General features: G+C 35.2%; 1 protein-coding gene across 4 annotated transcripts in view; it reads left to right on the plus strand.

The window, feature by feature from the left end:
- LOC131439179 (matrilysin) overlaps positions 1 to 25,224 on the plus strand; it is a 128,443-nt gene extending 103,219 nt beyond the window's left edge. The window contains exons 3-8 of one of the 4 annotated variants that reach the window (XR_009231071.1): positions 6,940 to 7,623; positions 7,689 to 7,935; positions 8,001 to 8,377; positions 8,443 to 8,602; positions 15,444 to 15,560; positions 23,692 to 23,854. Coding sequence is in view for 3 of the 4 variants with exons in the window: in XM_058609897.1 (XP_058465880.1) it covers positions 6,940 to 7,623; positions 7,689 to 7,935; positions 8,001 to 8,377; positions 8,443 to 8,602; positions 24,151 to 24,272 (1,590 nt within the window). In the remaining variant the exon portion in view is untranslated. Of the gene's footprint in view, positions 1 to 6,939; positions 7,624 to 7,688; positions 7,936 to 8,000; positions 8,378 to 8,442; positions 8,603 to 15,443; positions 15,561 to 23,691; positions 23,855 to 24,150 lie in introns of those variants that run through there. The other 3 variants (XM_058609898.1, XM_058609899.1, XM_058609897.1) reach the window with 3 other exon arrangements.
- The last annotated feature ends 2,152 nt before the right edge of the window (positions 25,225 to 27,376 follow it).

Below are 27,376 nucleotides of genomic sequence, written 5' to 3' on the forward strand. Positions count from 1 at the left end.
TTTCATTTTTTTAAACTTATAGATATTAATAAAACAATTTTCATTTAAATGAATGAAATAGTGCAAGAATCGATTGTATCAGATTCACTCAACTCAAAATCTGAATCAGTTCAGAGACTATGAAATTTTTATCTAACCTGCTCCAGATGACTGCCGATTGTAAGTCAATGTACTTGAATATGTCGAGCTATAATGAGATACATCGACAGCAAAGTTAGCAAGAATGTATGCTCTAGGCATTTCACGTGGATTATCTATATGCACTGCTTTTTGTCTTTTTATAAAGAAATATTATGACTGTGTGACTGTGAAACCGACTTTTCAAATTCGGTTCGGAAGAATAACTGGCATACATCTTTCGATGTTAAGTCCATCAAGAAATGTCTACAAGGGTGTCTATCAGATTTTTTTTTTGTTTCAATTATAGAGGCTTTAACATCTTAGGTCATTCGCCTCTTCGGACCAGAAAATCTTTCTGACCCTATGTGCGGGGTTGGGAATCGAACCCAGGCGGGCTGCGTGAAAGGCATCGACTATCCCATCACGCTATACCCTTCCCCCTGTGTCTATCAGATGTAATAGATAATAATGCGGGATTTTTGTAATAGAAATACCTATTGATTGTAAGTACTAGGTTTAAGAGACCCGGCGACGACCAAAATGTTAAGGCAGGGTATAAATAAAAAAACATTTATTATACACCCAAACCTCCATTTACGTAATAATCGGGACTTCGTAAATCGAATTATGACGCAAAAAAAAGTTTACGTTATTTTGAATTTTCAACGTAAAAAAAGTTTTCCCTATGCATGTAATGTAATGGATAACTATGGAACAAAAATTACTAGTATTTGTATGAAAAGGATTTTCTAAGTCGCATCAATTTCCAAGATGGCGAATGCCGGCTCATAGATATTCGTCACAAATCATCCGAATATGTGTATTTTCGGAACGGTTTTGATGAGTACATGTTGGAAAACGATGTTTGAGGTGGTTTTGAATTTCAAGATGGCGACTTCCGGTTTATTGATATTCATTGAAAACCCTTACAGTATGTGTTGATATTACTCGAACTGCTCGAATACCTTCACAATATACATATTTTCGGAACGTAAGTAGTCATTTACATTTTTGAAATAGTAGTATAATATCTGCGGCAGATCTAAATTATAGCAGAAATCAGTAAAAAATACTAAAATACCAGTCAAACCAGATTATCAAGACTGTTGAAACTGCTGAACAAGTGCCCCAAATAAAACGAAATTCTTCACATAATGAACTAAAACATGTAAGGAACTAAAGAATTCAGAACCACCTCAAACATCGTTTTCGACATCCACTCATCAAATCAGTTATTGATGGGGTTTTGAGGAATATTGTAAGGAGTTTTGAGGAATATCAATAAACCGGAAGTTGTCATCTTGGATTTCAGAACCATTTCAAACATCGTTTTTCGACATTTACTCATCAAATCCGTTACGAACATACCCATATTGTAAGGGGGTTTGAGGAACATCAATAAACCGGAAACCGCCATCTTGGATTTTAAAACCAACTCAAACATCGTTTTCCAACATATACTCATCAAACCCGTTCTGAAAATACCCATATTATAGTAGTATCCATGGAATGTAAATGATCCGGAAATGATTTTCCTTGTATGAAAAAACCTCTTTACGAAGTAGGTTCGTAAAAAAATATTACGTTATTTAGGATTTTGTTCATAAAAAACAGTTATTCAAAAAGAGGCAACGTAAAAAAATTTACGCAAACAGAGTTTTGGGTGTAATAATAGTTTTAAGTTACCTTATTCAAAGTAGTTGCCATCGAAAGTTAAGCTTTTTTTCATCTTTTTACTAAGTCTCGAATACAACATCGAAATAACAGTTTATCATTTGAAGCGAGGTCCTGAGCCATTTTTCTACATCTTCATAACTAGTGCAGTACTGTTCAGCAAGTGCATGAAACATCGGAAAAAATAGTCAGAAGGAGCCAAATCTGGGGATTATGGCAGTAAAGCAAAAGTTCTCATTTGCGTTTAAAAAATTTCGATCACTTTCGTCGCTCCTTAAGTTTCTGAGTTTCTGAGGAATTCTCAAAACAAATCTAATTCTCATCTTCCCTTACGATACGTACCACAAAAACATAACTCCAAAAAATATAAGCGCATGCCCCCCTTTGAGCAATCATATCCAAAAAATGACTGGATAGATTAACACTGTATCAGTCTCCAGTAGAGAATTATTACTAAATCAAGATTAGGCAATCGATAGTATTTTCAATCCAGTGAAGTGAAAACTCTCGAAACATTATTTTTTCAGCAAGCCCTTATTTCCATCCATTTTTTTTTTTGAAAATAAGAACTCTTATTGCTACTCATCAAAAAGAGAGGAACAATGATTCACTATTCACGCCCTCGTCAATTTAATCAAGCTTAGGCTCGTTTAAAAAATACTATTGAGTAATTGATCAAGTTCGAAAATCAAATGACTGTGACTTCTGGTTCCGAAGATATGATGGTATAAGTGGCGTAACTGACAAAACACATTGTTTTTATTCTGCCGCTCTATTATATACAAGGGTGCCAATATTTTGCGATCACCTCTTATTTCGGGAAGCGCTAGTGTTCAAAAGTTTAAGCACCTCGAAAAATGTCCCTGTGCGAAAATTGAGCTAAATCGGATATAGGTAATGGTGGCTACCTGGCGGAATTAGAGTAGGAGGGGGAGGGGGTTCACAAAAATTTCTAAAATCGAAAATTTTCTTTTTGTTGCCGAATGTCTTGGAATCACAAGAAAAATCAAGATTTAGTTTCAAATTGAATTTAGTGTCATATCGAAACTCCCACAAAGTCGATGTCCTGATTTTTTTTTTAGAGATGACACTAAATGTCAACGTTTCATGCAACTCTAAAACTTTTGGCATCAAAACAAATTTTCAATTTCGAAAATTTCATGTTAAACGCTGCAAATAGCATTAACTTTACGTCTGCCTAGCGGTTTATGTTGAGCCGCCAGGTCGCGCTAGCAGTTTAACATAAACTGCTACGCACTAATGAGTCAAAGGCGAAACGTAAAATCGATTTAATAGACAACAGTTTCAACTCTATTCAAAATTTAGGTGGATCACAAAAAATTCATGAAAAATATATAACGTTTCGATGAAAAATATATAACGTTTCGATTCTTTAAAGATTTCTTAGTTCTATTCGATCATTAAAAATACTCAGGAAAAAAAACCTTGAAAAAATTGATTTTCTGAAATTTATAGCAAAATAAATTTTTCCATCAAATTTTCAACAAAATCATGCAAATCTTTAACAAACAAACTTATTTGAATGAAACTTTCACAGATCGTAGATAAAAAATACAAAGAATTTTTCTATTCATTTCTGGAAACAATTGATTTTTTCTCAATGCTCTGTACTTTTAAAATATGGGGAACAATATTCCACAATGCAAAAACAAATCCTAGAATCTGAACCCGTTCAAAAATTTGTGGGCCAAGCAATTAATTCAAAACCTATGGAAATTCCAAGAGCGTTGACAAATGCGCGTTTTGCCACATCCGGCGCACATGAAAACACGGTGCCGAGAGTCGTACTATTATTCGTCATGGGTTTTGAAACAATTATTGGTCCATAAATTTTTCGACGGATTTAGATTCTACGGTATTTTATTGTACTATGGTATATTTTCCCCGATTCTTTTAAAGTCCAGTACATTAAAAACATCAATTGCTTTTAAAAATTGCATAGAAAATATTAGAATTTTTTTTTTGGTTTCTTAAACAATAAGTTTAAGTTTATTGTATTATCTACGCTCAGCGACAGTTTCATTCAAATATGTTGATTTGTTAAAGAATGGCATAAGTTTGTTCAAAATTTGACGAAAAATTTCATTATTAAATTTTTGTTTCTTTCAGAAAGTCATCAAATAGAACCAAATAATCAACTCTAGAGCGAAAAATGAAAATGATAATTATGCCTAGCATTTTTTTGGGAATTTTCCTATCGTAAACCCAATAAACAATTTACCAGAAACAGTAGAATTTTACCCGGTTCGGACTGGTTCGGGAGTAACGGGGTCAAATGTGAAGAAATATGAAGAAAAAGCGTACTCGATTTTCTCAGAGGCCGCTCAAGTTTCATTCAAATATGTTGATTTGTTAAAGAATGGTATGAGTTTGCTCAAAATTTAAAGAAAAATTTCATTATTAAATTTTTGTTTCTTTTAGAAAGTCATCAAATAGAACCAAATTATGAACTCTAGAGTGAAAAATGAAAATGATAGTTTTGCTTAGCAATTTTTTTGGGAATTTTCCTATCGTAAACCCAGGAAACAATTTACCAGAAACAGTAGAATTTTACCCGGATCGGATTTGTTCGGGAGTAACGGGGTCAAATGTGAAAAAATATGAAGAACAGGCGCACTCGATTTTCTCAGAGGCCGCTAAACCGATTTTCTTCAACTAAAATTCAAATTAAAGGCCCTATAGTCCCATGGGTTGCTATTTAATTTTATCTGGATCCGACTTGCGGTTTGGGAGTTACAGGGTGAAATGTGCAAAATGAACTAAAAACGTGCAATCGATTTTCTCTGAACCTGCTCATCTAATATTCACAAGCGTAGGTTCAAATGAAAGGTCTTACAACCACATATCACACTACCGAATTTGATTTAGATAGGACCTCGGGTTCCGGAATTACAGACTGATAAATATAATTTGTTTTCTGGGGCGAATTCTGCCTTTCTCAAATAGGTGCAATCACTGTGAAAATCGATTTTTAAACCGAGGCCCGGAGTTTTATATACCATTTGACTCAGTTCGTCGACTATGTTAAATGTCTGTATTTATGTGAGTGTGTGCATGTAACATGCGTATGTAACGCATTTTTGATGCCAAAGGCTTAGAATTGCATGAAACGTTGAGATTTAGTGTCATCCCTAAACAAATTTTTTTGAAAATATCGACTTTTTGGGACAAAAGTCCCAGAAAGTAGATTTTTTCAAAAAATTTTTTTTTTGAGATGACACTAAATCTCGACGTTTCATGCAGTTCTAAGAGTTTCGGCATTCAAAAATATTTTCGATTTTGGAAATTTCATGTACTCCCCCCTATGGTGTTTTTTCAAGATCTAAAATTTTCGAACCTTAACCGCCGGGCAGCACCCCTTACGCATGTCCGATTTAGCTCAAATTTTGCATGAGGACATTTTTTGAGGTGCCTAAACTTTTGAGCACTTACGTTTTACGAAATTACAGGTGATCCCAAAATATTGGCATTCTTATGTATATAAGTGCGGTAAAAATCAACCTGTTTAGTCGGTTACGTCACTTATACAATCATATCTCCGGAACCAAAAGTTACAGCCATTTGCTCTTCGAACTTGATCAATGGTCCGACAGTAGCTTTCAAACGAGCCCAAGTTTGTTAAAATCGGTTCAGCCATCTCTGAGAAAGTTGAGCGCGTTCAAATATCTTCGAAAAGTGCACTCACATACACACACACATACACAAACACACAGACATTTTCCGATCTCGTCGAACTAAGTCGAATGGTATATAACACTGTGGGTCTCCGAGGCTCCGTTCAAAAGTCGGTTTTTCCAGCAATTCTAATACCTTTCTATAGAGAAAGCAAAAAGGATTTCACAACCAATATTTTTAATCTTAGGTTCAAATGAAAGATCTTATGCTCCTACCAAAAATTAGACATATTTTTTCGGATTCAACAAAAATCTACACCGTCGTTTAAAGTACGATGTGAAAATGGTATAAAATCATAAAAATTTGAATAATAACTAGTAGAGTTTGTACGTCATGTTGACGGTCATACGGATCGACTTCGATTATACCGCTTCTCAGGTTTCAGTGCGGGAAGTACCTACAATAAGGGCCCTACCGTCGTTTTATCATGGATGGCCTAACAGATCAGAGAACTGTTTCATTCTGTAGGTAATATTAGTTAATGAACAAAGAATCTCTTTTTTTTCAAGAATCGTAGAGAAACATTTTGAATAGAATATGATTGATATAAGAAAGGCTTTATTACACCACTAGATGGATTTAAACAGGTTTTTACGTTAATGCTTTAGGTAGAGAAAAAATAGACTTTGTAGGTGAGGTCGAGTCTTGTAAAGAACCTAATTTTATTTTTTTAAGCTAATTTAGGTTGCAACAAAATGTCTTGTTCTACTTGAGATTTCGAAATTACTATTGATATTATATCAAGATCAAATTAGCTTGCACAGAATTTCAGGAAAAAGCAAGAAACACTATCGAAAAATTCCATAACATATCTTTTCAAACGAAGACTCATCGATGATAATAGAAGAAATCACACTTCACACTGCGTACGCTTTTGACCCCTTGACCAAACACCAAACGGTTTAGGTTCCGTCAGTGCCACCAATTTTTATTTGCAGGATTTTATCGTCAAGCTTTGTCACTTGCGTCATTGTCCTGCTTAGTGGTAAGGTGAAAAACTGACCGGCTGGAAGTAGGTTGCCTCTATCTTTCAGCGTAGATCTTAATCTCCCGAGGTTCTGCCGGTCGGTCGGTCGGTCGTGAAATCGGCGGATTGCACGCGCAGAATCGATAATGCGTTGCGACCCTCCTAATGTCTGTTTGTCTGTCAATGAATGGGCGCCGAGTGCCCCTGGCCTTTAATTCGCTCGTTTAGGTATTTTCTGTGAATATCAATTAGCCTTCTGGTGAGTGTTAGGATTCTGAAATTAAGCCACTAGAGTTGGTTCCATGGATCTCATTTCGAACGGGAAAGCTGCAGCGAGAGGAAGATATTCTCGCTATGAATTTGCTCCTTCTCATATGGGTCCTATTATTATCCGGAAATTGTATCAATGGCTTCTCGGTAGAACTGAATTTTTCTATTTTGACACTCATTTAATGCTGCTATTTTCTGTTTTCTCTCAACAGCTGTACTTGTCACAGTTTGGATATCTCAGTGCAAAGTACCGAAATCCTACCAGCGGGAACCTGCTAGACAAGGACACCTGGGAGAAAGCAATCATGGAGTTCCAGAGTTTTGCCGGTCTGAATGCGACCGGTGAACTGGACAGCGAAACGATGGAGCTCATGTCACTGCCACGTTGCGGAGTGCGGGACAAGGTAGGCTTCGGATCGGATTCCCGATCGAAACGTTATGCCCTGCAGGGCAGCCGATGGAAGGTGAAAGCACTTACCTACCGGATATCCAAATACCCCTCGAAACTGGATCGTAACGAGGTGGACAAGGAAATCGCCAAAGCATTCTCGGTCTGGAGCGAGTATACCGATCTAACGTTTACACCGAAAAAGAGTGCTCCAGTGCATATAGATATAAGGTTTGAAGTGAACGAACATGGCGATGGTGATCCGTTTGACGGACCGGGCGGTACCTTGGCCCACGCGTACTTCCCGGTGTACGGAGGAGACGCTCACTTTGACGATGCGGAATTCTGGACCATTGCGAAAAGTCGGGGGACAAACTTATTTCAGGTAGCCGCACACGAGTTCGGTCACTCACTGGGACTGAGTCATTCCGATGTACGGTCGGCACTGATGGCACCGTTCTACCGTGGATATGATCCGGTCTTTCGGTTAGATTCCGATGATATTCAGGTAAGTGCAACGTTGTTTTCTTTTGTAGCTTCTTGTATCTCGTGGCATCGTGCTATGAATTTCAGGGAATTCAAGCTCTCTACGGACGAAAAACCAACAGTGGCGGTGGATATAATCCACGACCGACACAACGACCGGTGCAGAAAGATCCTGACTCAGAGCTGTGCTCCTCGCCCAAAATCGATGCCATTTTCAATGGAGCGGACGGCAGTACATACGCCTTCAAAGGAGACTCGTACTACAAACTCACCGAGAATGCAGTTGCTGAAGGTTACCCCAGGAAAATTTCCGACGGTTGGCCAGGACTACCAGGTTAGAACAGCAAGTAGGCCGCTTTTGGTAAACTGTAACTTATGTGCGATGACCTTTTTTCTCAGGAAACATTGACGCTGCGTTCACGTACAAAAACGGCAAAACCTACTTCTTCCAAGGGACCAAATACTGGCGATACTCGGGCCGAGGAGTTGACGGAGATTATCCGAAGGAGATTAGCGAAGGTTTCACTGGCATTCCGGATCATCTGGACGCTGCTATGGTGTGGGGTGGTAACGGAAAGATCTACTTCTACAAGGGCAGTAAATTCTGGCGGTTCGATCCGCTGAAGAGGCCCCCGGTCAAATCGACGTATCCGAAACCGATCTCCAACTGGGAGGGACTGCCGAACAACATCGATGCGGCTCTGCAGTACACCAACGGATATACGTACTTCTTCAAGGACGATAAGTACTATCGGTTTAACGATAGAACATTCTCCGTAAGACTTGCTTCGATCTATCTTAGAATTAGATGAAATCATATCATGTTATTTGTTTTTTTTAGGTTGACCAATCTGATCCGCCGTTCCCACGACCGGTGGCACATTGGTGGTACGGCTGCAAGAATGCCCCCTCGACGTTCGACACCCTAGGTAATGTTAAAGCTATCAATAAGGAAGATGACGAGCACAACAATATCGCCGATGATTTGATTTTGGATGCGGGTGAGTGAAACCGACCTCTCTCTCTCAAGGCTGTCTATCTTCCATCTTGTCTTTCGAAATATTCTGAGCATCTTGGCGAAGAAGTCGTAACAGTAAATAACCAAGCAATTGGCACCTACGACCTTCGATCGTGGCATCGAAATAGGATTTTCATAAACAATCAAATTATGGTGAATTTTGAATGAATCTTCAACTGTTGTCGATAAGTCTTTTCGATAGGTTTTGTCATCCTAAAAGTTATGTTTCTATTCATAAGTCGTGCGTTGCACAGATTCTGTGGTTTTGGTTCCTGTTGGAATGTGAGTTTGTGATGTAATTTATTTATGTAGTCTTCGAATCGTGTATGTATCTGATGGAAATCGGTTCTCTAGTGAATGTTGTTGTAGAATAGTTGCATTCGTTAACTTTTTTCTCTTTTCGCTCTATCCTGCAGTATCTTTCTAGTGAAACCATCGAAGGGTCTTTTCTTTATTGGATCTGGTCAGAAATCTTTTCCGTGAAGTTCTGATGGTATCGATGTTTAGGCTCCTAATCTTCTACGTCAAAAAATTTCAATTTTCGAAAATTATTTTACGTTTAACCGAGAAACTTGGAAACGAGCGACAATTAATGGAATTAAGGCTACTACAAAGGAATCTTTTATTTCTAATAACAACTCTTCTATCTAGTGGAAATTACCTTGCGACCTACTGTCTCACTTTTTCTAAAACTTTTCATATTGTCCACTGAATGAAACTATACTTATCAAATGATAAAAACTTGTTTCAGTTTCTATATGTAAAGGATTATTCAAATATTTTTGATTTGATTAAATCAGAGATACATTTAATTTTAAGAACAATATTTTATTCTATTGAACGGCTTTTCTTAGTGAAAAAAGTAAGGCAGACGAGTTGTTTTTAAATTTGCAAATTTAAAAACAACTCGTCTGCCTTACTTTTTAGACTGAGAAAAGCCGTTCAATACAATAAAATAACCCATAACCAGTCGTTAAAGCACTTATATTTAAGAACAATAATTGGATTTTATATGAGACACAAGACAAAACACAAGACAAGAAACAAAACACAAAACAAGACAAAAGGCAAGAAACAAGACAAGACACAAGACAAGACACAAGACAAGACACAAGACAAGACACAAGACAAGACACAAGACAAGACACAAGACAAGACACAAGACAAGACACAAGACAAGACACAAGACAAGACACAAGACAAGACACAAGACAAGACACAAGACAAGACACAAGACAAGACACAAGACAAGACACAAGACAAGACACAAGACAAGACACAAGACAAGACACAATACGAGGCACAAGACAAGACACAAGATAAAAAAAAAACAAGACAAGACACAAGACCAGACACAAGACAAGACACAAGACAAGACACAAGACGAGACACAAGACAAGACACAAGATACAAGAACAAGACAAGACACAAGACGAGACACAAGACAGGACACAAGACAAGACACAAGACGAGACACAAGACAAGACACAAGACAAGACACAAGATAAGGCAAAAGATCAGACACAAGACAAGACACAAGACAAACACAAAACACAAAACAAGACACAAGACAAGACACAAGACAAGACACAAGACAAGACACAAGACAAGACACAAGACAAGACACAAAACAAGACACAAGACAAGACACAAGACAAGACACAATACGAGGCACAAGACAAGACACAAGATAAAAAAACAAGACAAGACACAAGACCAGACACAAGCCAAGACACAAGACAAGACACAGAACGAGACACAAGACAAGACACAAGACAAGACAAAAGATAAGGCAAAAGATCAGCCACAAGACAAGATACAAGACAAACACAAAACACAAAACAAGACACTAGACAAGACACAAGACAAGACACAAGACAAGACACAAGACAAGACACAAGACAAGACACAAGACAAGACAGAAGACAAGACACAAGACAAGACACTAGACAAGACACAAGACTAGACACAAGACAAGACACAAGACAAGACACAAGACAAGACACAAGACAAGACACAAGACAAGACACAAGACAAGACACAAGACAAGACACAAGACAAAACACAATACGAGGCACAAGACAAGACACAAGATAAAAAAACAAGACAAGACACAAGACCAGACACAAGACAAGACACAAGACAAGACACAAGACGAGACACAAGACAAGACACAAGACAAGACACAAGATAAGGCAAAAGATCAGACACAAGACAAGACACAAGACAAACACAAAACACAAAACAAGACACAAGACAAGACGCAAGACAAGAAAGAAGACATGACACAAGACACAAGACAAGATACAAGACAAAACGAAAACACAAAACACAAGACACAAAACACAAAACACAAAACACAAAACACAAAACACAAAACACAAAACACAAAACACAAAACACAAAACACAAAACACAAAACACAAAACACAAAACACAAAACACAAAACACAAAACACAAAACACAAAACACAAAACACAAAACACAAAACACAAAACACAAAACACAAAACACAAAACACAAAACACAAAACACAAAACACAAAACACAAAACACAAAACACAAAACACAAAACACAAAACACAAAACACAAAACACAAAACACAAAACACAAAACACAAAACACAAAACACAAAACACAAAACACAAAACACAAAACACAAAACACAAAACACAAAACACAAAACACAAAACACAAAACACAAAACACAAAACACAAAACACAAAACACAAAACACAAAACACAAAACACAAAACACAAAACACAAAACACAAAACACAAAACACAAAACACAAAACACAAAACACAAAACACAAAACACAAAACACAAAACACAAAACACAAAACACAAAACACAAAACACAAAACACAAAACACAAAACACAAAACACAAAACACAAAACACAAAACACAAAACACAAAACACAAAACACAAAACACAAAACACAAAACACAAAACACAAAACACAAAACACAAAACACAAAACACAAAACACAAAACACAAAACACAAAACACAAAACACAAAACACAAAACACAAAACACAAAACACAAAACACAAAACACAAAACACAAAACACAAAACACAAAACACAAAACACAAAAACACAAAAACATGAAAAACACAAAAACACAAAAACACAAAAACACAAAAACAAAAAAACACAAAAACACAAAAACACAAAAACACAAAAACACAAGAACACAAAAACCCAAAAAAAAACAAAAAAACACAATATCACAATAAAAAGAAAAACCACAGATGTGTTCCGACCTAAAAAAATTCTTACATTGAGATAAAACGTAGGTTGTTATTATTTTTAGAAAAGGGGATTTGATGAAAATTCTGTGTAGTTTAGTTTCAAACAACTTTAGATCAGATTTTCTCGGTGGAAGCTGAAAAGGTTAAAAACAGGGATAGAAAAAATCGTTAAAATTAAAATTAAAATAATTGTTAAAAAAGATATTGAAAAGATTTGGGTTTGAAACAAAGAAAACTTTTCAAAGTTTGAATAAATAGAATCTGCTTGAACACGATTTTCATCGGTCGATGATGGATTTGGAAAAATAATTGAGTGATTGGCGAAGAATTATGGAATGATTTAGAACGATTCATTTTAAATTAGATAGAATCTCTAGTAGACATAATAGAAAGTTAGGTAAAAACTATGTTGGGGTCTATAAATTTATTAAAAAGGATTCATCATTCCAAAAATTGTTACCTCATCACCATTTGATTATTGAAAATGAAATACGGAAGAGTTTAGAACGGTTTCCTCAAAATTAGTAGAACTCTAGCAATTTCAAAAAGAAAGATATAAAAGTTTACGGTTTAAAAACGATTTGGTATTCAAGAAAAAAAATCTACCCCTTGCAGTTTTTCGATTCAATTTGTCTATTTAATTGCGATAAATATAATTTACAAAAACAAATCAATAAATTGAGCCCAAATTTATATTTCAATAACATCATGAACGATTTCTGAAAAAAAAAAAGTAAAAAGGAAATTTACTGACCGTACACAGTGTACATGTACGGTACGCTGTTGCTTCTGTGATATTGTTTTTTTTCGCTTCTCCAGTATAACTCAACTGAAAAACAGTTTCACGAAAAAATTGAATATTTCCAGGTTCTGTCTGTGCTGGAAAATTTTTCCTAAATTTTCTTTTCAAATAGTCATTTGTGATTTTTTTTCGATCTGTTTCTAAACTTTCTTGAAAATAAAAAAAAATTTCATTATGCTTTGATTAGATTCGTTAGACTTTTAAGTGAACTGAATAAGTGGCAGTGTAAAAAGCTTGTGTAGTGGAATTGAACAGAAAATCATTCTAAAATGATTTTTCACTTTTTTACGTTTTCCCTTCAACTTTTCAATGCAGCTCACGTTGAGCTAGTATGCCGCTTAGTAGTTCAATATAAACAGTAAAAACATTGTGCTCCGGTGCAAATTTTTAAGCTTTCCTACCCATGTAGAGTTTAAGATTTACGTATATTCAAGGGTTTATGTTGAACTGTCACGTCGCATGCCGGTTCATTGAGAACTGCTAAGTGGTGCAACAATAAGAGTGAACCTATTTTTCAATGTTTTTCAATAATAATATGAAATTGAAATTAATTTATGCAATTTAATTTCAATTGCAGCACGATTTTTCTGTAACGATTGATTTTATTGGTATTTTTGGTAAGAAATACTTTGGAGAAACTAAAACTATGAAATTGACTGGTGGATAGATAATTTAAATAGAAACATTTGTAAACATAGATTGGAAAAAAAACTAGGAGCAATTCCACCGCAAATGACAGATTTTTTGAGATTTTAATTTTATATTTTTTTATTTAACTCAAGCGTTTTTCTTGGGCAAAAGAAACAATTTGCAAATCAATTTGCCCTTTTTACTCTAACTTTACTTTTGAGATGGGACTAAGAAAAAATCCCTTGAAAATTTTAAATAATATATGTTTCTGAAACGGTGGTTCGATCGATGCGATATCTTCTGCAATGTTTTAGGTAATTATAAGAACTATGTAAAAAAATGGTGCTGTTGAAAAAAAATTGTGATTCTTTATAAAAAAGAACACTTAAAATTCAAATATCACAAAAAAGGTACAAAATAAAACACTTCCAGGTTTTTTGTCAAACTGCTGTATCTCGAGAAAACTGTAGCATAAAAATGTTTAAAAACAAATGAAAATAAATTTTTCATGATTTTCAAAAATGTATGTTATTTTGAAAATATATAACTATTTCAAATATTATTTCCCCATTTTAGAAATTTGACAGTATTTTAGTTTGAACTGCAGCTACAACATATCGAAAAAAAAAATAATATCAAAAATATTATTTTGAGATATTTGAATTTTAAGTGTTTTTTTTAGATTATTTTTTTCCAGTTTTTATAATTACCTAAGACATTGCAAAAGACACCAAATCGATCGGACCCACCGTTTCTGAAACATATATTTATGAAAATTTCAAGGGATTGTTGCTTAGTTCTTTGTCAAAAGTAAAACTAGAGAAAAAAATTAAAACTTATGATACAAATTGTCTCTTTTGATCATAAAGAAAACAAATCAAAATATACAAATAAAATTGACCTTCGATTTCATATGGAATTGCCCCTTGGCCATGTACCTTTTTGACCACGCCCGTGGACTCGAGTAAAAAATAAAATATATTTTATTTCCTCCTTCCGATGAAAGTTTTATGAGTCTGCCTAGACAAGCTTTTCCGATCTATGTTCGTAGCTGGTTTTATCTGAAACATCTGTACGCCGTTCATTTTCATTTGTTCAGCTTATCTTTGAGATTATTTGATGAAAATGTTTAACTCAATAAATCGCTACAGTTAACTCGATTTATTGTACTTTGCGAGTTTTATTCTATGAACTATGCTTTTTTCTTGCGTCTTTTCATAGAAGAATTAGAGTGATATGGGGTCCACCCTAATTCTTCTATGATTCCAATCAAATTTCGCCTGTACTGATGATTGGAATATTCCTCGAATTATTCCCTCTATTTTCCTACACCTCATACTCTAACCGTCGTTCCGATTTCTTTGACAAATTAATAAAATTGCTGTGAAGTATCGCAAAACATTCACCGAATCTTTAATACAACTATATAGAATCTATTCGATGTCTACTGCAAGATTTTTATGGATCTTTTTGAAAAGAGTCCTGAGTTTTGACTTATTTTATCTAGCAATGTCTCTAAATCGTTTTCTAAACTTTTTCAAACGCTTAAGCATTGAATCTCTAATTAATCTGTTTCAAGTCATTTCTCTATCGTTGATGATACATTGCGTCAAGAATTTTCTGGTAAAGGTAGAGCATTGATATATAAACATTTTCCCAATCTGAAAATCAGCTATCCATATCTAAGAATCAACAGTGCATCGTACATGTCCAATGTGCACGTAAATTTCCTTTTCAACCTATTTTGATGAATTTGTTTGCGAATAATTTGTTTTTGTGAACTGATTTTCATAGTGACAAAATAGATAAATCAATATATTTTAATAAATAGGTTATTCAGAATTAGGCAAACATCGAATACTGAAGCAATTATCATTACGACAATTTTATACAAACAAAACTTCAACAACAATGTGCTGTGAGGAAACTGATTTTTTATAATTATTCGACCTTCAAGTATTTTTTCTGTTCAAAACTATCATTTCCAGGTTTCTCATAAACAACTCGGTAATAATTCGGTTGTAAGACTCGTTCCATTTCCTTCCTCGCCAATGTATTGCCATATCCATCAGTCTCTATCCCAACTTCCAACTGACACTCATGTTTCATGTGTATGTGCATTTTGCAGCAGTAGAACTGCATCCCCGTGTCGGTGGTAGACGCAATGCTGGCAATGATATTTAGCAAGTCAAACAAATTTGACCCACTTCAGTCGGGCGGTGCATCCAACAGGCAAACTCAAATTGTAAGCATTTCTTGTGTGATGATCGTCTGTACCGTAAGTTGAACTGTTTGACGATTTTGCGATTTGTAATTTGTGTGATGCCAGTACGCTAGAGAGCCTCTTCTCATCTTCATTCATCCGATCATCAGTGACACAATTTGCATGGTCATTACCGACGAACAGAGCGCGCTGTATGTTGAATCGGCATCAGTTGACATTGGAAAATTCTCTCTTTTCCAAGAATTCTAAAATCTCAATCAGAATGATTGTTCGGCATTCAATCGGAATCTCGGTGACACACTCGGTTGAAATCATACGTGTTCGATCTGAATCACAGAAACCTAACCAAAAACAGATTCCGCTCGAGACTGAATCAAATGTGCATGACTAACTTTCGCTTATATTCTAACTATTTAACCCTCAACCGTATCTGCTATCTACTACTTACAACTTACAACTGTCGAAACGTGACACTCTGAACGACGGAATGTGACTAACGCAAGATCTAACCCAAGGCTGTTTTACTGTACGTACTGTTTTGTGAGATAAACGAGTGCAGTTTCATTCAAAATTTGAACCATTCAAGTGAACCCAGATACCGGTGCATTCAAATAGCATCATCGAGTTTTGGAGGAGATACAGACACACGCACACCGGCAGGTCGGTTTCATCGGAAGAAAATCGGAAATTAACTCCATCGATCAAACGCTGGGAGCCCGGGAGTGCTTCCGAAATCAAATCATTGTCGATGGTTTGCTACTAGTTTGTAAGAGCACTTGCACCGCGGCCGCACGAATTGTGACTTGAACGCATCGTAGATCGTTGACTATTTGCACTGCTCTCAGTACTAACTGTAAATTCTATTACTATCCGACAGTACTCTAACGGTAGTTCAATTATGCGATTGCATGAGTACTAATGTTATTCAAATTTAATGGAGATTTTAAAATCAATTGCATGTTTGTTTCTACAGATTGAACAAAAACCGTTATGTTTACTGTAGGATTAACGTAGTTTAATTACTTACGGTTGCATGTTTTACTAATAAATTCGTTTTGCTTGTATTTTGATTAGAAATTGATTTACGAGGCGAATGCTAATCATAGGTTCATTGTTTGATGGATTGTGTCAATTAACTGAAAGTGTGAAACACATTTGAAATTTGAATAACACTTTGACTTTTTACAAAAATGTTTTAACCTAATATGCAATAAGCGGTGCTGGAAGAGCATAACATACGTTACTTTCGTTTTTCTGTTCGGGAAAACCTGCCCAAATATTTCGATTAATCCAGAAGATGCAGAAATGATTTTGTTTTGATAAATCAAAACCGTCGACAAACACATACTTTGCTAAGTTCGTGAAGAAAATGTATTTGCCCATTCGAAATTTATTTGCAGTGAGAGTGAAGATTCATCGATTCATTGATTTTCGTACTATCGCCGTATCCGCAAATGAATTTCAAACAATAGTTTTTAAGAATGGGCTGTAGAAATTACATTTTACGATTAAAATTGTTACACCAACTTAACAAAGCATATGTAGTTCGACAATTTTTTTATTCATCGAGATGAAACTATTTTTGCATCCCCCAGCAAAATCGAAAGTTATGAGCTTGATTTCTCGCACCGAAAGGTACTCAAATCATATTCGAATCCGTAAATGCACAACGGCGAATTTCGAGCCGGTTCGGAATCGGAATCGACAGCAGCCTCTCAAATTTCAATGAAACATTCTGGATTTATGGACATTGTTTTGTTTTTCCAAAATTGTCCTTGAAAAAGGGTTATACCTTTTTTTACCAATTTTATTAAATGACAAAAGTGTTCTTGAGCTATTATCTCAAAACTAGTCAAATTTTTGTTTGAAAATAACCTAATATATCCAAATTGAGATCTACACTGTAGAAATCGATTTTAAAATTTAGAATCGATATTCCAGAAACATAAATATTTTCGATTTGGATGAAAAACTTGTCTAAAAACAGGTTCCTCGCCCTACTGTTTGTTCATTACAGCGAAATTCATTGAAATTCTACTAGTTAAAAAACTACTACTAATTAAAAAAGTTCAGAAATTAGTTCTATGCCTTTCATTTGAATAACACCATAACATCTTTAATTTGAATCTAAGTTAGTCTATCCGGAACCGGATACTGGGAACCTGGGATATAAAAAAATTCGGTTCATTTTATCTTCAACTTATATCCAAAGCAACCGAAAATTCCACAATTACTGAAAACCAGGCGCGTACCCAGGAAAAAATTCAATAATTGTTTTAATAATATAGAGGAGACCGGGGCTGAATTGGACACTTTATAAAAATTGAAAAAAATATACAACCGGGTTTTTACTCAAGGCATCTCTACCGCAACTTTTAAACCGAGGACTGGAGGGCCCAGTGTCATATACCATTCGACTCAGCTAGACGAACTGAGCAAATGTCTGTGTATGGATGTGTGTGTATGTGTATGTGTGTGTGACAAATATTTTCACTCACTTTTCTCGAGGATGACTGAACCGATTTTCTCGAACTTAGAAAATGAAAGGTCTTATGGTCTCATACAAAGTTCTGAATACCATTCGGATTCGACTTCCGGTTCCGGAATTACAGGATGATATGCACCAAAAATGTAAAAATAATGTCGCTCTTTTTTCGGAAATCGCTGAACCGATTTTCACCATCTTAGATTCTACTGGAAGGTCTTAAGATGCCGTCAGAATCCATTTTTAATTTGGATCAAACCTCGGGTTCCGGAGGTAGATCGCTTTGTGTAAAAATGTCAATTTCAAGAATATTTTTGCCTTACTCATATAGAAAGGCTATGCAATCACTGTGAAACCCGACTTTTCAACGGAGGCCGAGCGTCATATACCATTCGGAGAAATGAAAACACAAAATGTCTGTTTGTGTGTATGTCACACGATTTTCTCAGAGTTGGCGTGATCGATTTTCACAAACTCAGATTCAAATGAAAAGTCTTATGACCCCATAGCTCGCTATTGAATGTTATCTTCATCCAACTCCTGGTTCCGATATTACAAGGAAATATGTGCAAATTTCGCACTAAATTTAACCGATTTTTACAAACTTAAATGCAAACAAAAGGTCTCGAAATTTTTTAAAACGTTACCGAAAATTTTATCCAGATTCGGTATTACAGCACGTTAAGTGAAAAATTTCCAATTTCATGAGTTTTTTTTTCAAAAGTGATGGCGAAACGAGGTGCACATTTCAATAAAACTTGCTGGTAAATTCATCTAGTTGGCAGACTTTGCTAGTAAGTTAGTTATAAATCTACTTTGGGACTACTAGTCCCCGGTTTCCACTTCCGAACGTATCGGTAATAGTGAAGAAAAGCTCGACTTCTCACTTCGATTTTTCAGCAACGGTTTAACCGATCATGATTCCAATTAAAGCTCTTATTTTCTTATAAGATACTGCGCAATATCATCCAGATCCTTTATTATAGGATGATGAGTATCAAATCTTTCAAACTATCATACAAAGGGATGAAAAACCGGTACGCACTGGTACAGAAGAAGAAAACATCACCACCTAGCACACAGCATGCATTGTTCAATTTTGTATAGCGTGCAGGATTGCCGCATTTAGAGTTAATATAGATAAGATTGACATAACTGTTTAAAAATTGAAAAGGCTATGGTAGTTTATACTCAACGAAAGTTTTTTATTTTATTCAAATTTGAAAGAAAAAATCTTGGCATGATCTTCTAATGATGTTTCTGAAAATATGAGTAATATGAGAAATTCATCATTATAACACTAGGTGGATTAAAAAAAAATTTCATAGGCTGCCTCTTTGTATTGGCTAGTGAATTTCTTTAGTTTGCAGACCATAAGAGTCTGTTACAAAATCAACCATTAATAGTCCCATAAATGATTTGCAAATGTTTATCCTAATCCGACTACCAATACATTTTTTTCCGAAATTCAAATCGTCATAGAGAATCGTAAAAAAAATTAGTTAAAGGTTGAATGAAGCGAATGTCACTATGCCGATATGCAGCTTTCGGTTCCAGAGGTACCGACAATAAAAATCAACTGTGATCAAATAGAGCTTACTTAACTTTTTCACATATGATTGAATTTCACTTGAACGAAAGAATTTCCACTTACTTAAATTCAAATGTAGTAGTATTATGCAATAGAAATCTTCAAAAGTCTTTTCTAAATTTTGAAAAATTGTAGTATTTTGAGAAGTTTCTGCTGTAATATAAAAGAGAAAATGAATAATATGAGAGAGGCAGCATTGCACCACTAGCTGGATTAAACAGGTTTTGTTTTATATCATTGTTTTAAATGACGGTTTTAAAAATCTCAGTTACTGTATTTCCGGATCCGAAATCCAGTGACCGATGTAACCGAAGTCGGTTAAAAATCAACAGTCACTTAGAGGATGAATTCTAATTGCGTTTTCGTTTTTAATTTGCACTACACCGGTGCAGTGCTAATCATTGACTACAATAAACGATTCCATTACACAGAGCTACACCAAACTTTTGATGAGTGCTACACCAGTGGTATCGGTGCAGAAAAAGTGTAGCACTGGTGTAGTGCAATTGGCAAAAACGAACGGTTTCAGTGCATCCTTAGCTACACCGGTGTAGTGCAATTCAAAAACGAAAACGCCATTTGAATCTAGTGAAATATCTTATGGTCCCATAGCCTGCTATTGAATTTCACCCTGATCCGACTTCCGGTTCCGGAGATACAGAGTGAAATTATATTTATACACCAAAATTAAGAAAAAAAAGTTTCATTTAGATCCGACTATAGGTTCCGTAGCTATAGGGTAATATGTGAAAATTTAGTATAACATATGCACTTGATTTTCTCGGGAATGGCTAGATCAATTTTTACAAACTAAAATTCAAACGAAAGGTCTTAAATTATCAAAATATTTTTAGAGCATTTTATCTGAATTCGACTTCTAGTTTCGGAGCTAGAGTACGATAAATTGAAAATTTACAATTTCATGAGCATTTTTCACAAACAATGACAAACACAAGTGCAAACTCCATAAAACTGACTGATAAATTCTTTTAGTTTACAAAAGTTATTAGTGGACATATAAACTTGATTCGGCATTAATAGTTTCCCGTTTCCTGTTCCGGAAGCACCAAAGGTAGTGAAGAAAGTAGACCTCACTGTTTACAAATCTTGATTAAATTGAAACTGTTATTGTCTCACAATCTACTGTGAAATTTTTGACTTGCGGTTTCGTAATTATAAAGCGATGGGTGTCGAAGCTTTTAAACCGTTATAAAAAATGACAATACAAGACCGAGCTGGCACAGAAGAAGAACACACAGTTTGCCTTTACAAATAAAGCACACAGCAAGCTTTGTTCAATTTCGTACACGTTATAAAGAAAACGAAAACCAAACACTTAAACTGATTACTTACTCACTTTTCACAGATAGGGCGTGACCGATTTTCACAAACTTTGGTTCAAATAAAAGGTCTTACGATCCCATACAAAATTTCAGAATTTCATATCCGGGCACAACTTTCAGTGTCAGAATTACGGAATGAAGGGTATTGGAAAAATGTATAGAGCCAAAAACATGAAAAAAATTTAAACTGGGCTCGAAACGAATTCCAATCGTTAGTCATTGTTAGTAGACAGCCTATCAAACTAATTTATTAATCAAAAAATATAAATTGAATAACTTTACGGGACATTATGGACGGTTTTTAACGACTTGAAAAAATTTCTAAATTTTTTTCGTATGATTATCGTAACACCTTTCATTAGAATTTAAGTTAGTGAAAATCGATTCATTCATATATGAGAAAATTAGGAGAGCTACTTTTTAATGATTTTTACCACTGTTTCCGGTACTTTTGAGCTGGAGATCGGTGTAGTGAAACTCGGTTCATTCAACCATCAACTAATGTAAACTACTGCATGGAATGAAATGTCCCAGGCCTTTCACAAAAAAAAGACGTGAATTGTTTCGAACCGTGTATATTTTTATTGAGAACAAGCCTCTAGATGGCCTAATACCAAATTCCATGACAATCTATCCTCTAGTGTTTGAATAACCGGCGATCGTGTCGGACGAGTTCTTGTTTTAATCAAGCTATGGAAAAAGACGTACAAGCGCATTTATGCATAAAAGCAACGGTGAACTTGAATGATTGCGGTACCATTCCCCGTATTCTCCAGACCTGGCCCTCAGCAACTATTACCTATTTCCAAACCTAATTAGGTTTCTCCAGGGATGGAAATTTTCGTCGAATTCTGAGGTCATTGCAGAAACGGAAGCCTCGATAAATCTTTTTGTTTTCGAAGGGCATCAAAATGTTGCAGGACCGATGGGTCAAGTAGTCGTTCTAGATGTAGATTATACTAAAGAATGAAAAAGCTTTTATGGGTAAAAACCTCTTTTATTTGTAGGCCCGGGACTTCTCTTTTCATGTAATACGAGTCGAAACAGTTGATATGAAAATAATTTCAAAATTTTCTGTACCTTCGAATTAAATTGAGATTCGAAATAAACGGGTCCAGTAAAACCAAAATAAAATTCGTCTTCCCATCACATGACCTACAAATTGAAACAATTTCGAGTTCAACTTAGAAGATTTTTTTTAATTTTTTGGTATTGTCAATTTCTATGATGGTTTGAAATTTTAAAAACTTATCACACTTTAATTCTATAGCCGTAAGACGGACTTGGATAAAATTGAGCAAATTCTTCGTCCGATATTCAATCATTTTTTTTTTTGGGTGTGAGTTTATGAATATCTGACATGAGTTTATTTGATCATAGACTGTCATGATCTCTAAACTAGAGAAGTTCATAAGCCCGTTCCCCGGTGAAGAAGCGTAATAAGATTAAAGCCGGGGTAAAATGAACGATAAAATAAAAAAATTATAATAAGTTAATCAGCCAATTTAAAGAGTATGCTACTCATCACATGGTTACTTATGAAATATATATTCATAGAATTGAAATTTTTACTCTAACATCCTGTATCTTGGGAACAGGAAGTTGGTATTGAATAAAAATCGAGAGAACCTTTCAGTTGAATCAGAAATGGTGAAAATCGGTTGAGCCATTTTCGAGAAAAGTGATTGAGGTAATTGTTATTTTTTCAACACACATTAACCGGCAATTCCGGAAACGTGAAGCCGGATCAAGATGAAATTCAGGATCTTTCATTTCATAGCATTTATTTGAATCTAAGTTTGTGACAATCGATCCAGCATACTTTGGGAAAAGTGAGTGGCAATATTGCCGTATTATTGATGTAATAATATACCATGTAATTTCAGAAACGGAAGTCGGATCTTAAAGAAATTCAGAGACTTTGCATGGGATCTTAGGACCCTCCATTTGTAACTAAGTTCAGTCGGTTCAGTCATCTCCGAGAAAATTGAGTGACAGTTTTTTCATATCACCCAGTCCCTCCGGGGGTCGGATCTAAATGAAATCCAGAAAGTTTGCCTTAGATCCTTAGACCTTTGATTTGAATCTAAATTTGTGAAAATCAATTGGCAAAAACGAACGGTTTCAGTGCAACCTTAGCTACACCGGTGTAGTGCAATTCAAAAACGAAAGCGCCACTAGATTCTAATGAAAGGTCTTACGGTCCCATAGACTGCTATTGAATTTCACTCTGATCCGACTTCCGGTTCTGGAGATACAGAGTGATATACCCCAAAATTAAGAAAAAAAAGTTTCATTTAGATCCGACTTTCGGTATCAATACACGTATCAATACACGTTAGCATCCATCAAACACATATTTTAGTAGCAAACTTCTCAGTTCTTTTCTTCGCACGCACCTATTCTGCACGCACTCTTGAAACACTCACACAGACTTGCACCCACACAGTATTTCAAGCACGTATTCTTCATCTATTGAAAAGTACCTTCTAAGTTAAGACAAATTTAGGATTAGTTAACCAGGACAGTGGATCCTGTTGCACACCATGTGGGTTAGAACTTTCATGTGTAGTTTTGCGATTAGATTCGGTCCGGTATGGCTGCTTTGGTAGTGAAAAGCTTGTTTGCACTTCACAAATTCAATTTGCAACCGCAAAGTCATATTGTATTAACGTGATTTTCTTTTTTTGCTTTATTTCCTCCCAAATTGTTTTGTTTTTCGTTTTGTTTTAGCATGAGGAAACTATTCTAGTGAATCATAGCTTCCGTCCCACCCTTGGTGATTTCTGTTAGTTTTGTTTTCTTTGATTACTTCAAATAGACTAAACAAAAGCGCTAATCGGTCCAAAGTCATAGTATGTAAACTATTCTAATGAGAAACAAAAAAAAAAACCTTCCGACGAAAGCAATACACGACAACACAAACACACAACCAATCAACCAATGAAGACTGCAGCCAGCCAATTTTGTTTTAGTGCATTACGAGAAAGAGGTGTATGTCCCAGGCAGCTGGTGATTTGTAATAAGTATATTGTTTTGATTTATTTCATTTATAACTATAAGTTTTTTCACATGCTTAAAATTGTCGTTGATTTCAATTTCGGATCGTAGATAGCACCACCAACAGTCGATAGCTTTTTCCAAGTCCAAGTTTCTAATGGTTCTCTTCTATTTTATTTTATGACAAAACAGACGGTACAGATGAGCGACCCCCCGGCGACGACTACAACAGCGGCAAGGGATCGAGTTCTGTCCGGATCAACGCCGGTATTATCCTTATCCTAGCTCTGCTGGGATTCGCACTGAAAGTCTAGGATACCTAGAACTGGAAGATAAAACAAATTCGCCAAATTTAGTTACCCTTAGTAGCCCTTTTTTCCAACAGCAACATTTTGAAGCGTGTCTGAGAGAAGGGGACGAGTTTTGCGTCAGAAAATTGATCTCACAATTTGTTCAGAGCGCAGACACCAAATCTATGTATCTACAAACTTCGAGCCAGTGACTTTTAGTGAAACCCCATTTGTGACTACTACGCGAGTCCCTTCCACGGTCAGTTCGGAACGAAAAGGGGAGCCAGATATAGTAGTAGTATGAACATAAACAAACAAAACAAAAAAACGAGACACGCTAAGGCAACAAACGTGATACAGAGTCTAGATATTGTTTTACGTTGAAAGCCGCACAAATCAAATTCGACTTCCTGTCGTGCTGTTTCCGTTTCACTGTTTCACGTTATTTGTCAAGTTAGAATTATTCGAATTCGGTTCTTAGTGACAAAACACCAACAACAGTCAAAGTCATTACCGTAAGGCCTTATGTTTTATAGGATTAGATGAATGAAGTAAGACAAACAAAACAAACTGTAAACGGTGCCTTTAATGAAATTGTACATATAATCAACTAATGTAATTGCAGATCAGAGGAAAACGTTAAAACATTGGAGAAAGCGATGCAATGAGCGAACAGGAAAATCATTAGATTGTTGATTATTAATAATGTTTTATTTTTCTCAAAAAAAAAATAATCACCAATAATTTTACATGTTGCGAGAAAACAAAACTCAAATTAAATTAACAGCGAACTGCGAAGACGTCCATATCTTACCGCATTGCCTCCAATTTTTAACTAAAAAGTGCATTCATATATCGTTTCAGAATAGATGAATTTATCACTATGTACTAGAATTTTGTAAATATTTATTGCGAATAATGCTAGGATTAGGTGGAAACAAACAAGAAGAAAAATAAACATAGTATTGTTTGAAAATTCTTTCTGATTATGCATGTGTTTTTGTAATGGTCGTCTTTTCAGAAGTCTACTTCACCGCTTCGTATCTCATATTTCCTTTGCGTACAAAAGACAAAAAAATTCCTTCAATTTCTTCAAACGTCAAATTTTCTAATCATTCACAGAGCGTAAGTGGGGGTAAACCCGCATCCTAGGCATATGGTTTTTGTGTATTTATTTATTTATTTATTTGGAGCAGGGATAAGCCCGGTGGAGATGAAATTTAGCACTCTCTCTCCAGCAGGCATAAAACCTCCTCATCATTTGTATCAACAGATTACAATGATCCAACAGATACAGAAACTAAATTTATAACACTATAACTAATTGATGACTATTTTTACCTGGAGCTGTTAGCGGAATATATTCAATAGACTTCACTATTTAGGTACATTTTAATTCCACTATTTCAATGTCACGTTATTAGACTTTCACAAAGTCACTACACTTTAATGAAGTCTAACAAACGCTACAATACAGATAAGCGTATTTCGGAATATTATTTACATCCTTCTTCAGTGTATCGGTTTTATAAGTTTGTTTGAAAGAATGCTGTAATGCTGCTCCTTTTATACGAAATGTCTTATTGACAACGGGTAAAAACGGGAAGAAATGGTGGTGGAAGACAGAAAAAAACGACGAGGTTAGAATCGGCATGTAGATCTAATTAGTGATAAAAATGGATAATGGAAGACAGAAAAAAGAGGAAATAACGACCAGGTTGTATCTCTATAGAAAGGTAATAGAATTGAGAAACCGACTTTTGACCGGAGCTTTTTTTAACGCTCAATTTTCTAAGAGATAGCTAAACAGACTTCTGGTTCCGGAGATATTATGTAATAAGTGCTTAATCACTTCTGGTTCCGAAGATATTATGGTATAAGTGACGTAACCGACAAAATGCGTTGTTTTGCCTTTCTCTATACAAAAGTAATAGAATTGCAGGAAGACCGACTTTCGAACGGAAGACACATAGTGTTATATATAATTTGACTCAGCTCGACGAGATCGAAAAATTTCTGTGTAGGTATCTGTGTGTATGTATGTACATATTTCACAGATTTTTTTACCACTCAAGCGTTCTCGGAGATGGTTGAACCGATTTCAACACCATTGATCAAGTTTGAAGATCACATGGCAGTCACTTTCGGTTCTTGAAATATAATCTTGACTCACATCTAAAAGTAAAACATGTATACGTCTTGAAAGCACATAAGAGTTTCCGAAAGAAAAACGTGGTGAAACTCAATCTTGGTTTACTTTGATTTTTTTTGCAAGTAATCCAGTAATCGTCTTGAAAGCACATAAGAGTTTCCGAAAGAAAAACGTGGTGAAACTCAATCTTGGTTTACTTTGATTTTTTTTTGCAAGTAATCCAGTAATCAGTGGATTACATTAGGAATCCAAAAGTAGTCATTGATAATCTTTAGTAATCTGAGTAATCACTGAGTTCTGATTTTTTTCTTAGAACAATTCATATAATCAGAAAATATCTCAAATTAATCGCCATCAAAATAATTCGCCATCAAGTCTCTTCATATAAAAAAATTTGTTTCACAATTATATTGACCAATAAAAATACATAAGTTTAAGGGGTTTATGGGATAAACAGTTTCGGAAAATCGTTTTTTTACATTGTCTTGTAGTTTAACATTTCAAAAATATTGTGTCAAAATTCCAAGAAATAACTCGTACTTTATGTAAAATGAAGAACATTTTTGTACTCGAATCAGATGGATCGTCGCACGACTGATATAATTCTCGCATCGTCAGCTACAATTTCAAAAAAGCCGACTACAATAGTATCATTGTTTTTCTTTTTCTTGCAGTTACTCTTTACATCCGTTCCGAAAATAGCCATGTAATGGGCGGTTTCCACATTCATTAAACAAAACTTTTTTGACGAAGTAAATTCCAAATAATGTAAACTTTCATTACGAACTACCCAGATAAAAATATTGACGAACTACACATATAAAAATATTTACATCTATTTTTACATGCACATATTTGGAGCAGGAAAGATCTTTTCTTTTCAATATACTTTAAAAGCGAATCTAAGCGTAAATTGAAATACGTTGTATAATTCATTGAAAAATCAAGGGATTCTAATTTACTTTTACATCGATGA

The sequence above is a fragment of the Malaya genurostris genome, chromosome 3 (genome assembly GCF_030247185.1).
Source record: "Malaya genurostris strain Urasoe2022 chromosome 3, Malgen_1.1, whole genome shotgun sequence".
NCBI classification, from domain to species: Eukaryota; Metazoa; Arthropoda; class Insecta; order Diptera; family Culicidae; genus Malaya; species Malaya genurostris.